The 12,446-nt window shown below is 39.6% G+C and overlaps 2 protein-coding genes across 3 annotated transcripts in view; one reads left to right on the top strand and one right to left on the bottom strand.

Moving 5' to 3' along the window:
• daam1a (dishevelled associated activator of morphogenesis 1a) overlaps nucleotides 1-7,384 on the top strand; it is a 40,907-nt gene extending 33,523 nt beyond the window's left edge. For both annotated transcript variants that reach the window (XM_056767603.1, XM_056767602.1), the window contains exons 16-25: nucleotides 12-109; nucleotides 641-725; nucleotides 1,491-1,597; nucleotides 2,383-2,471; nucleotides 2,573-2,741; nucleotides 2,986-3,093; nucleotides 3,332-3,392; nucleotides 3,941-4,072; nucleotides 4,822-4,992; nucleotides 6,010-7,384. In XM_056767603.1, coding sequence (XP_056623581.1) covers nucleotides 12-109; nucleotides 641-725; nucleotides 1,491-1,597; nucleotides 2,383-2,471; nucleotides 2,573-2,741; nucleotides 2,986-3,093; nucleotides 3,332-3,392; nucleotides 3,941-4,072; nucleotides 4,822-4,992; nucleotides 6,010-6,219 — 1,230 coding nt within the window. In that variant the 3' untranslated portion in view covers nucleotides 6,220-7,384. The remainder of the gene's footprint in view (nucleotides 1-11; nucleotides 110-640; nucleotides 726-1,490; nucleotides 1,598-2,382; nucleotides 2,472-2,572; nucleotides 2,742-2,985; nucleotides 3,094-3,331; nucleotides 3,393-3,940; nucleotides 4,073-4,821; nucleotides 4,993-6,009) is intronic.
• A 593-nt stretch (nucleotides 7,385-7,977) lies between these two features.
• On the bottom strand, nucleotides 7,978-12,292 carry LOC130437263 (G-protein coupled receptor 135). The gene has a single exon (XM_056768538.1). The coding sequence runs from the start codon at nucleotides 11,249-11,251 to the stop codon at nucleotides 9,914-9,916; it is 1,338 nt and encodes a 445-aa protein (XP_056624516.1). The 5' UTR covers nucleotides 11,252-12,292; the 3' UTR covers nucleotides 7,978-9,913.
• Nucleotides 12,293-12,446: the final 154 nt, after the last annotated feature.

Genomic DNA, 12,446 nt, shown 5'->3' with positions numbered 1-12,446 from the left:
TGTTTCTACAGAAAGAAACTGAAGATGACACGCTGACCTCCAAGAAGGTCAGAGAATTATCGGTCATCGACGGACGACGTGCACAAAACTGCAACATCCTCCTGTCAAAGTGAGTCTGTAGCTCAGATACCCATAATGCAACGGTCTCGCTGTTTTTAGACGTTGGGAGACTCATGGGGACTGACACCATCTTTCACCGTTTAGGTTTTGTTCACAGTAATAAAGTTTTCTGCATGACTTCACTATACAGCAATCCTTTGTTTACATAAGCCGTTGAGTTTTGAAGGAGGATCATTTGTCAGGGTTGACGACGTGTTTAAAACACATTGCAGCCGAGCGTTTTATTCGTCGTCATTAATAGGATGATCCCTGAAAGGATTCATCATGTTTCATCACTAGTTGCTGTAGCAGCGGCGATAAACAGAGACGTCTGCGATCTCTCCCATAAGTTCGCCCCATTTTTATTTCAGCTGTGAATGAAATCTGATGTTCGGCTTTGCCAAACTGTCTCTGCATCCATAAACATTTATTTAGGCCATATAACAGCTTCATCGTTTTTGACAGAACTTTGTTTTTTAAAGGCCACTTGCTTTCACCAATGTTACATATTGATTTCTGTCAAAACGATTCTTTATTGCAGGTTGAAGCTCTCGAACGATGAGATCAAGCGTGCGATGTTGACCATGGATGAACAGGAAGATCTACCCAAGGATATGCTAGAGCAGGTGAGATACATCAGCACATACCTTGGCACTCAGCTCGCCTTCTCACGCATAACTCAACGTGGCGTGTGTCCAAAACAAACCTGTTTTACTGCCGTACATTGACGTCACGCGTTTGAGAGCTGTGATTAGTCGATACGGTGTCTGCACGCGCGTCAACCAAACATGGTTGCCAAAGCAAATTTTCTTCCCCACATTTCTTCACTTCTTTGCACAACATTGCATCAGAAATATAAACCATACCAAATGCGTGGACATTGTACCAGGAAACACACGTTATCCATGAACGCGGGGTTCACGTGTCTGAAGAAGTCTGTTGTGTATTTCCTGAGCACTTGTGTGTTTTAAATCGAGCACATTTGCATGCCGGTTTCTAGTGTGATTAAAACCCGATCGAGCCAGATGAAGCCATGCAGCGATTTTGCTAATAAAACGCAGCTTTGCATGCCTCACCCCCTTAGCTTTAACCTTTAAAGCAAATCTGTATAAAAGAACATCAACTGTCAATCACTGGCTTTATATTTTTTCATTGGACTGCTGGTTTATAGGTTTTATATTTGAAATTTGTTGCAGGCACTACAGTACACTTGTATTTGTTATAGATCAAGGTTTCGTCATCAGTACAATGACACATCGGTTATACATATAGAACCCCTTGTGGGTTTTGAACCTGCAACCTTTTGGTTTCCAGATCTTTTATCTCCATCGCCTGGGCTTTCCAATATTCTGCTAAAGAATGCTCTCTCTCTCTCTCTCTCCTCCCCTCAGCTGTTGAAGTTTGTGCCAGAGAAAAGTGACATTGACCTTCTGGAGGAGCACAAACATGAACTGGAGCGGATGGCAAAGGCGGATCGCTTCCTCTATGAGATGAGCAGGTAACTGTGCAGTCAACACATCAACGAGATTCATCAGAGCTGTTTAAAAACACGTCACATCACAAGTACAGATGTAGAGGTTACGTGGGAAAATTATTGTACGGGTGATGATTTCAGCTGGATTCTAGTCTCCTACTGAATGGGTGGTTTTCTGTATAGGGGTTAAGCCTAACGGAAATGTTAGAGGTGTCTTGATCGAAAACATTTTTAAATATATCAGAGTGATTGTTTTGTCTCAAGAAGAACAAAGTTATGTTTGTTTGTAAAGTACATTTTGACTTTAATATCCTAATTTTACTAAAACCTAGTCCTGGTTTAAGTGAATTCCTGTCTGGGAAACTGCCCCAACGTGTTTCATTTGGTAACCAAGTGCAGTTTCTCTTTAGGTAAACCAAAGTCTGTTTACGGAAGTCGTGCCACTCGGCGGCCATGTTTGGAATGTGCCTCCGGGCTGTTAGGGAAGGTATTACGTAATTCAAACAAGACGTGAATTGGGAATGATGATATTTCTACAATCGCCGGCTAAAATCCCAATTACACAACATGAATTGCATTCATTTTGTTGGCAGGGATGCATTTGTTAATATTAATATCTTTGGTTAAACCCATAATTAGCTGAAGGACTGAAAACATGATGTTCTTTTCAGATCCTTCATAGACACCGTGTCTTGTCATCTTGAAAGTCATTTAAGCACGAGCCTTTAGAAACATAAGTGTTGTGCAAGGGCCAATATATGTGCCCATACAAGAAACTGTTTCATATCGATACTTGTTTTAAATGACAGAATCAATCACTACCAACAAAGACTGCAGTCTCTGTACTTCAAGAAGAAGTTTGTGGAAAGAGTTGCAGAAATCAAACCCAAAGTGGAAGGTATTTATATACATCTCACGAAAGGAAATAAAGGATTCAGAAATGAAGTAGGATCATGAAGGTGTAATACTATATAAATATGATGTTGTTGTTCCTCTCAGCTCTCAGCAAAGCATCAAAAGAGGTTCTTCAGAGCAGGAACCTCAGACAGCTTCTGGAGGTGGTCTTGGCCTTTGGAAACTACATGAACAAAGGACAGAGGGGCAGTGCCTACGGCTTTAAAGTTTCTTCCCTTAATAAGATCGCCGACACCAAATCCAGCATTGACAAGTAAGACGGACTTTAGCTTATGAGATGTGTGAGTAATGTAATGTTACGTTTCTTTACCACGGTTTTGAAGAGATTGAGAGGGCGGTAATGTATTGTGATGGTCATGCGTACAGATATCAATGACATCATTGCTTGATGTGAGGCATTCTACAGCAGCGCCATAAGCAAATTAACAGCCAAGTAAACAGTATGATAAAAACGTTTTTTACTGATCTTATTAAGTCACATGTATGGATCTTCATAGGAACGTGACCCTTCTGCACTACCTGATAACCATTCTTGAGCAGAAGTACCCTAAAGTCGCCCTGATTCATGATGATCTACAGAACGTTCCAACAGCGGCCAAAGTCAAGTAAGTCAATCAGTTGCATCCCTAGACAGTTAAAGAGCTTCCGTGCCTCTGAAAATGTGTATGAAATGTAAGATATAGGAGTAAGAAATAAGTTTGCTTCATGGGAATGTTGTCCTACTCTGCAAAGCTGCGGTTGAAGTTAATATGTTTTATGTGAAATGGAGGCTTTAATGATTTGCGAACTGCCCAGCAAAACATCTGTCATCATTTCTCTCCATTTTCTCTTTGGTTTTTCCAGCATGACAGAGCTGGAGAAAGATATTAACAACCTGCGTACTGGCTTAAAAAGCGTGGAGGTGGTGAGTGACGTTCTTTGCATCGTGTAGATTCACAAACCAAAAGTGCAACAAGACTAACTTTAATGGTTTAAAGGTCCAGTGTGTAATTTTTTGGAGGATCCGTTGACAGAAATGCAATATAATAAACATAACTATGTGTTCAGGGGTGAATAAAGACCTTATATAATGAAGCGTTATGGTTTTATCACCTTAGAATGAGCTATATCTATCTACAAACACCGTTGGTCCACTTACTTGGAATCGGCCATGTTGTTTCTACAGAAACCCTAAAAGGACAAACTTCTGTACAGAGCACGTTTCGTAAATAAGTTATATCCTTTCGGCAAAAAAGCGAATACATGAATTCATCTTAGTTCTGTGTCAACCACCGTAGTGCTTCAAAAGGGAGCGGTGGAGTGAGCCGTTGGTTGCAATTCGCAACCTCACCGCTAGATGCCGCTAAATTTCATACACTGGATCTTTGAAAAATGTACTATTAAATATTTTTAATACCTGGCACCTGTTGAATTGAATACACACCTTCTATCTTCTTCCTGGTCTATCTACAGGAGCTGGACTATCAGAGGGGTCAGACTCAGATCCACGGCGATAAGTTTGTGTCTGTTGTCAGTCAGTTCATCACTGTGGCTGGTTTCGGTTTCTCCGACGTTGAAGACTCTCTACAGGAGGCCAAGGATTTGGTAAGAACCAGAGCAACCCGCAGCTGAACCTGGTCAAAGGTTTATGGCAGGTTTGAACACAGCAAAGCTTGTCACACCATCTGGCTGCTTAAACACGAGGACACACAGAACGTTCTTCCACGGAGGCTTTGAAGCTTCTATTAAATGTCTGAAATGACCGATGTTTCACTCTCTGCGCTGGCACATGCGCTTGAACCTAAAGGAGTTAAATCACTACTTTGGTCAAGTTTATTGGGCTAGTGTAATGCATAGACACTGGAAACATGCTGTTTAATCTTTAACTGGACTCAACCAAAGATATCAGTTTCAAACACCAGTGGAATAGCACATGGGACCACTAAAGTGACTCAGGATCTTGTGACTTAGCTGGTTTTTCTAACTGGTAAATAATGGGTAAGACTGTGAGTGTTGGCACAGAGACCTTGGAAGCTTTGATCTCTAGTTAGAAGTTGGTCTATTCAATGTTTCCACAATATCTATATTACTCATATTTCATTGCACTGAATTATGGGTCTTCATACAGAGGCTCAGATCTAGCTGCAGAGTTTAAATCTCTGCTTTATTACTTATTAATATTTATTATTCCTTTTCATCATCTTTTATTACTCACTAAAATCAGTTCCAACAAAATCCCTCATGTGTAAATAATGATTTGATTTCTTGACGTTAAAGTCTTACATCCACACACTATTTATACCAGATGACATTGTGATTTGGACGCTCTTCTTACCTCATCTGTCTCTATGCAGTTCGAGAAGGCTGTGAATCATTTTGGAGAGGACTCTACACGCATGCAGCCTGATGAGTTCTTCGGGATCTTCGATCAGTTCCTACAAGCCTTTAATGAAGCAAAGCAAGACAATGAAAACATGCAGCGACGCAAGGAGGAGGAGGAGCGCAGAGCACGCATGGAGGCGCAGGTAACACATCAACAAGCACATTGTATTTGATTTAAAGGGATAGTTCACCCAAAAGTGAATATCCTGTCATGTATTACTCACTCTCTAGTTGTTCCAAATCTGTATACATGACTTTGTTTGGTGGAACACAGAGAAAGATATAATGGTAGTCAAAAAGTGCCCCAGAACTGTTTGCTTTCCTACATTCTTCAAAATATCTTCCACAAGGTAATTTTTCCTACAATGGTAGTCAATGAGCATTCTTTCAAATATCTTTCTCCGTGTTCATCAGAACAAAGAAATGTATAAATATTTGGAACATCTCGAAGTTGAATAAATGATGACAGAATTTTTATTTTTGTGTAAATTATCCGTTTAAATTGAACTAGTAGTTTCATATTGTTTCTGCAATGTCAGGGAATATTGTTTTTTTCCGCAATAGCACACTTCAATACTGTTTCTACTAGGTGTGTTGAATGTCGTTTGTTTGGTGTTTGGATTTTCTGTGTGCATTGTAAACGCAAATGATCTTCTACGTTATATGCTTTTGAAATTTGTGCATCTATCCCACAATTCAGTGGTTTTCACCTGACTTTTTTTATTATAAAGAATAATAACCAGTATGGAGTATGCCAAAATGCCTATTTTTGTTTGCATTCATTTTATTTGATTTCAGTTCTCTTACATATTAAAGAAATAATTCACATGATAAAAAATATCATCAATTACTCACCTTCTTGTCATTTTAGACCTGCAAAACCCAAAAGAAGATATTTTGAAGAATGTTGGTAACCAAAACCGTTGTTCCTCATCGACAGCAATAGAATGGACACAAAACCAATGCAAGTCAATGGGGACCAAGTCGGTTTTCTGTTACCAACATTTTTTTTGTGTTCTGCAGAAGAAATAGTCATGCCGCTTTGTAATGACGAGAGGGCAAATTTTTTTTTTGGGGCGAACTATTCCTTTCACCCAAGGTGTAGGCTAAAGCTTAATATAAAATAGGAACTAAATCACAAAAATTCATGTCTTACACAGCTCAAGGAACAGCGTGAGAGAGAAAGAAAAGCCAGAAAGGCCAAAGAGAACCGCGAGGAGGATGGAGAGTTTGACGACCTGGTGTCTGCGCTTCGATCCGGAGAGGTGTTTGACAAGGACTTGTCGAAGATGAAACACAATCGCAAACGCCCCACCAAACAAAACACAGAGAGCAGCAGAGAAAGGCCCATCACAAAACTCAATTTCTGAGACAGCTGCACACGTTTCGCCCCTCGCTGGTGAAGCAGAGACATTACACACGTGTCTGAACTGAACTGTACAGTATTCACGACTGAAGTGTTAATTGGAGGATGGCCCTACTTCTCTGTTTATATCTGATATCCAGGCGCTCACTCACACCTTTTTCATCTGCCAACGTTTTCTTTCATCTAACAGATTTTCTTTTCAACATAATGACAGTGTTTGTTTGTAAAGGTAGTTCATTTTTTCCCAGGACAGAATGAACAGAAAGGGCTGCACACTTTATCAGTCTGTAAAGCAATAGTTGCACAGTATACATTCATACGCTAATAGTGTTACCCAGACGATACATTTATTCTATATGTTTGTAGATTTTCGGTAAATTTAAATCCTTGGTATAGAAGCTACACCACTGCACAGGCCATGTTCTGCCATATTTGGTCTGGTAAAAAAAGTGTAGTCAGGGTTTGGAAACGGTTGAAATGAATGGATAATGAATTGAATAATGAACGATTCTTGTATATTATTGGACTATACAGTATGTGACTGGTCTGCACAAACTTGTAGTTCGATCATTTTGCCAAGTTATTTGCGTGTCCATTCTGCACCTGTTTAAGCACAATGAACAAAACTTTAAATCAAATAACAAGCTTGTATAAAGTATTATTAAAATTCAAGTGTATTATAATGTTGACATGTATTAAATGTACTGACAGGAAAGCTGTGAGGTCAAACTTGGATTGCAAATATATTTTAGAGAACAACAAAAACACAATCTTTGGCCTGCCAAACATAACATTTGTTAGAGAGAGCTGTAGATGCGTGACTTCATTGTTATGCACTTTAAGGAAAGCCACCTGTCTGCCATGCATGTATATTCTTGTAATTTCTTGTGTTTGTTTCCTTACTTTGTTTATGTTTGTATATATGTACATACAGTCATTGTTAACTCTTCCGACCGAGGCTTTTTTATTAGACCTTGACACTGCGATTTTATGCTATTAGACCTTTTCTCCTGTTGATCAGATGCCATTCAATCTTTTTCACTAATAATTCTTTGTAATATTGTATTACTTTGTACGTTTCCTTTGTCTTCGGGTTTGTTTAGTTTTCATTATTTAAGAATTTATTTGGATGTGAAATAAGTAATCAATAAACCCTGAGGGTCATTTAATATCTGCGTCACTTTTGTATGTTTGAATTCGTTATTTATCAGTCAATAGGTGTTAAAAATCTACACCTTAAGTATTTAGTTAAGAAAATATAAATATATAGCCACAGAAAAAATTAAGAGACCATTTTTCATTGTTAGTTTTTCTGATTTTAAAATGTACTATTCATAGGTATGTGTTTAGGTAAAAGTAGCATTTTTTTGTTTATTCTGTGAACTACTAACAATATTTCTCCCAAATATAAAAAAATATATTATTTCTATTCGCATTTATTTGCAGGAAATGAAATTGGCAAAATAATAGAAAAGATGCTCTGTATTTTTTCAGACCTCAAAAACTGCAATGAAAACAAGTTCGTATTCACTTTTATGCAATTTTACAGTAATATATCATGTGTTTAGGAGAAGTTCTAAATTTATTTTATATGTGATAACTACTAAGGTTTGATTTAGTTGAAATTCAACTGACAGTGAACTCAAAGGGCCACAATACATCTAGAAACGCTGTTTACATGAAAATCTTTCAATAGCTGTAAATAAATATAAAAATTGCTACAGCACAAAAACTACATAACAGAAAAATTTATCAAGCATTTCAAACTTTATTTTTGCAAACCTCATGAAAGACATTACATATTGTTGATCTTTCTTTCGAAATGTCATTGATGTACCAAAAATAAGTTAAGATGAGAAAATGATAACGTATCAATATGAGCAAGTGTGTATTCTCTGCAATGTTTGCGTCTCTTATGACAGCAGAAAGATAAGCTTGTTTAAACAGGAATAAAAATGAACACTTAATATAATCAAACTCTCTCTACAATCCAACAGTTTCAGGAGGGCATCGTGTTTGACAAACCTTGTGCTTTAGTTTCAAGTCCAGCTAGATTATGAACACAACACACCCCTCTATATGGCTAATGTTGGTCTTTACATTGACATTCAAACAAAAGACAATCCTACAATTCTAACTTCGAACTTACAAGTGGCATAGTCTGATGCTACAGTCACTATAAACACACGTCCCAGAGTGAGATCCTGTAAGAAATTGAAATATAGAAATCGTTCCAAATATTAAAATTCTGATATAAGTCCTGCATTCTGTAAACTGTGCTACAATCCAACAATTAAGGCAGTTTGTTAGTTTTATCTGTTATTTACAGGCGTCATCTTTGAAAAGATTTAGGCTATAATCTTCTTTCAACAATATTGTTATTTATGATAAATATAAACATGACCTGTCTGGCACATCTTCATTATACTGTAACTATGATCTCTCATATGTGACCCTAGACAACAAAACAAGTCCTATGGATCAATTCATTTCGAAATTGAGATTTTTACATAATCTGAAAGCTGAATAGATATGCTTTCTATTAATAAATATGTTTTCTTTATTGATGTATAAAGTGTTAGAATAGGAAAATATCTGGCTGAGATACAACTGTTTAAAACTCAGAAATCTGAGAGTGCAAAAAAATCTAAATATTGAGAAAATTGCCTGTGAAGTTGTTAATGAGAGGCACTTTGGCAGGCCATCTACTCACAAAAATAATGTTTTGATATATTTACGGTAGGAAAATCTTCATGGAACATGATCTTTACTTAATATCCTAATGATTTTTGGCATAAAAGAAAAATCGATCATTTTGACCCATACAGTGTATTTTTGTCTTTTACTTAAAATGTTCCCGTGCCACTTAAGGCTGGTTTTGTGATCCAGGTTCACATATAGATCAAGAGGGAATGGCTGTTTGCTTTTCTTTGTCATGATAAAGAGTTTGTCAAATGGAAGGAGTGAAAGTAATTATAACGTTACAACCCTGTTTTCATTGTGAAACCTTGAATTTTTATAACTTTGTATCACTCTTGTTTTTCTGTGGGTGAGTATTGACCCCCCAGGCCAGGGGTATAAAGAAGAACACGAATAAGGTTTGGCTTATAGGACAGATACCTGTAAACTCCTTTTAGCGTTTTCACAGTGTTATAATATTTACATTAGGCTCATCTGAGTGACATTTATGTTGGCACTTTCCACACATTCCGATCTAATCTTCACACATTTTCATCTTCAGACTATAAATTTCATGTACGTTTGGTTGTAAACAAAATTTGATGCTATTAGAATCCGATAAATGCTAAATCGTAAATAAAATCACAGTAACACTTTATAATAACTAATAAAAATAAAGCATAAATACACTAAATAGTGCAATAATGATCATACACATTCCTGGAGAGTCAACTATTTGTTAAGCATTATGTGACGTTGGTTAGCGTACATTCAGACTTCTTGATAAATAATTCTTTTGGATTCACTCTAGTACTGCCCTTTGAGTCGACGAATTCCTTTTGAATAATGTACGTAGCACAGTTGAGCCTTGTGTTAGCAGTGCAAAGGTTGTGGGATCGAATCCCAGGTAACACACAAACTGATCAAACGTATACCTTAAATGCACTGTGAATTGAAGCGTCTTCCCAATGCATAAATGTAAACGTCATTAACGAAAGTCATTATAAAGTGTCAATCAATTACAAGCTGGTGTCAGCCGTTTCAACTTTGGGTTCGGTGATGGTATCTGGGTGGGCATCTCTACAGAACATCACTGCCGGGTTCTTACAGGCCCACATGGCCACCTCTCCCCCGTTGGCCGGGCTGGAGGAAGACATGCGGCTGTTTGCCCCGTGCCGGCTCACGTACCGGTCCCTGATCCGGTCCGACCGTGTCCGTACCGCCTCCCTGCGCTGCGTCTGAGTGGACAGGTACGCAGCGATGTTTCTAGTCCTGTATCCTTCCTCCCTGCTCCGGCCCAGCAGCATGGATATATTCGGGTTCCTTATGGCGTAAATCAAAGGGTTGATGGCACCGTTGGCCCACGCCATCCAGATGGCCACGGTGTCCATGGCAGGATTGAAAGTGTAGTTCCCCAATGCGGTGATGACGCCCATCAGACAGTACGGTCCCCAGCAGAAGATGCTGAATACGATCATGATTAGCACCGTGGTGGCGGTACGCATCTCGCTGTAGAAGCGCAACAGGTGCGCGTAAGTGGTCACCGGCCGCACCCTGATCTCCGACAGCCGGACGGTTTTGCAGATGTTATAGTGGCAGAAGCACATGAGGGCGAATGGAAGCAGATAACAGGTCACTATTAAAGCCAAGCTGAAGGTGGTACCCATCCTGGAGGTGCCCGAATGGAACACGTACATGCAATGGTAAAACCCTTGCTTGTGCACCATCAGGTTGTCAGAGGTGCGCAGCAGGTACCAGGGAAACGAGAAGACCACGGCTGATAACCAAACGGCCACTAGCAGCTGTATTGCTCTCCTCTTGCCGATTTTGGCCTGCGGTTGCCTGACGATGGCGTAATATCGGTCAAACGAGATGAGAGTCATAGTCAGGGTGGAGATGATGCCAAAACTCGTGTTGAAAAAGCCGTTGGCGACGCAGAAGCGGTCTCCAAACATCCACTTGCCATCTTTGCTGAAGAGCATCATGAAGGAGAACGGCAGACAAAGAACGGCTGTCAGGAAATCGGAAAGAGAGAGGGACATTATGAACGCATTGGTTACTGTTCTCAACTGTCTGTGTTTGATGATGACCACCACGACGGCTGAGTTACCCAGACTGGACAACAAGAATATAGCCAGGAGAAGCAACGCCTGCGCAGCCACTGCGATGCCCTGGAGGATCGAGTTGCCCTCCAAACTCCTCACCGGGGTGTTGCGTTGCACCTCGAGCCCAGCACTGTGGTTGCTGGCCTGGGTGTTCAGGCCGTTTAAACCCGGTTGGATGGTGGCTGTCACTAAAATGAAGCCCGAACCCGACATGCTGTCCATGGTCGTATTGCTGATGCCGGGGAGATCCATTGGACACGATAAGGGCGCATCCACGGGGAGGAAGAGAATTCATCCCTTGTCAAGCTCTCGCGTCCGTGTCACTGAAAAAATATGCGTGCGGATAAATGCATCCCACGGATGATGCGCGCGAGGTCCTTACACGAGAGGCATCCCATCTTTTCGCATTGATTGTAGGACGGCACAGTTCACTCTTTGCGTGCTGTAAATCGCATCCCCCTCTTCTCTACGCTCCTCTGATTCTCCGCCTATTGTACATCACTGTAATGATGGTAACATTTCCTAGGGGGCGCTAGAGGGCTCAGAAATCTCAGAAAGCACATTCAAATTTCAGAACATTCCTTTCATATCGGAGACATTTGTACTCTCAAATACACAATCGTACACGACAGTAATAGTGGGACAAAATTTCTTTAAACACTTTCTATTTAATGCATTATAAAATATATTACGCCGCAAGCAAAAATGAACGTGATTAGTCCGCTTAGATCAGTGCTGTGAAATGCAACATGTACCACGTGATTAGACTCTACGTGCAACTCCAGTAGGCACATGAATATGCATGAGGACACTAAACCCTTTTTAAGCAATTTATTTTGAAAACCAACATTGAAGAAAAATGTAATAATCATTCGTTAGCAACATCTGACCAGTTAAAAAAAAACACACGGGCAGCGGTTCCCCGCCCATTTAAAGACACTTTAAATGTAATCCATTTCAAATATAGATGCAGGTCTCCGCGCCTCCTCGTGACGTTTGGAGCCGTTTCCATGACACCGGATTCGATTTTTTCCCCGGCGAATTACGCACTTATGAAGATTGGCTTAATTTGTTATGTTTTGTGCGCATGCGCACGCGGCCCCTGCGCTCCTGCGGTTCTCACGTCTAGAAATGTGTAAACGGTCACAATACATTAATGCAGCTTAGTTTCACTTTAATTCAGCATGTCATTATAATATTATTATAGTTATATATATTATAGATAGGAAAATGAAACGCGTGTAATGAAATACAAGAAAGACTTACCTGTTACAATAAAGGTATAAGAATAAAGCACTTACAGTAGAGAGACAACCGTAGTAACGGTTAATCTGGCAAAACAATGTTTGGCATAGATCATTATATTTATTTTAAGTATAATTCTCTATATAAAATGTAACTTTGTGGAATTAACTGTGGATTTATTTTGTGCTGTCACACGCCCCGC

Source organism: Triplophysa dalaica, chromosome 15 (assembly GCF_015846415.1).
Source record: "Triplophysa dalaica isolate WHDGS20190420 chromosome 15, ASM1584641v1, whole genome shotgun sequence".
NCBI classification, from domain to species: Eukaryota; Metazoa; Chordata; class Actinopteri; order Cypriniformes; family Nemacheilidae; genus Triplophysa; species Triplophysa dalaica.
This window is presented reverse-complemented; position numbering and strand designations above follow the sequence as displayed.

What these genes read in the sequence shown, in the direction of transcription:
- LOC130437263 (XM_056768538.1), bottom strand. Translation starts at nt 11,251, where the DNA reads ATGGATCTCCCCGGCATCAGCAATACGACCATGGACAGCATGTCGGGT.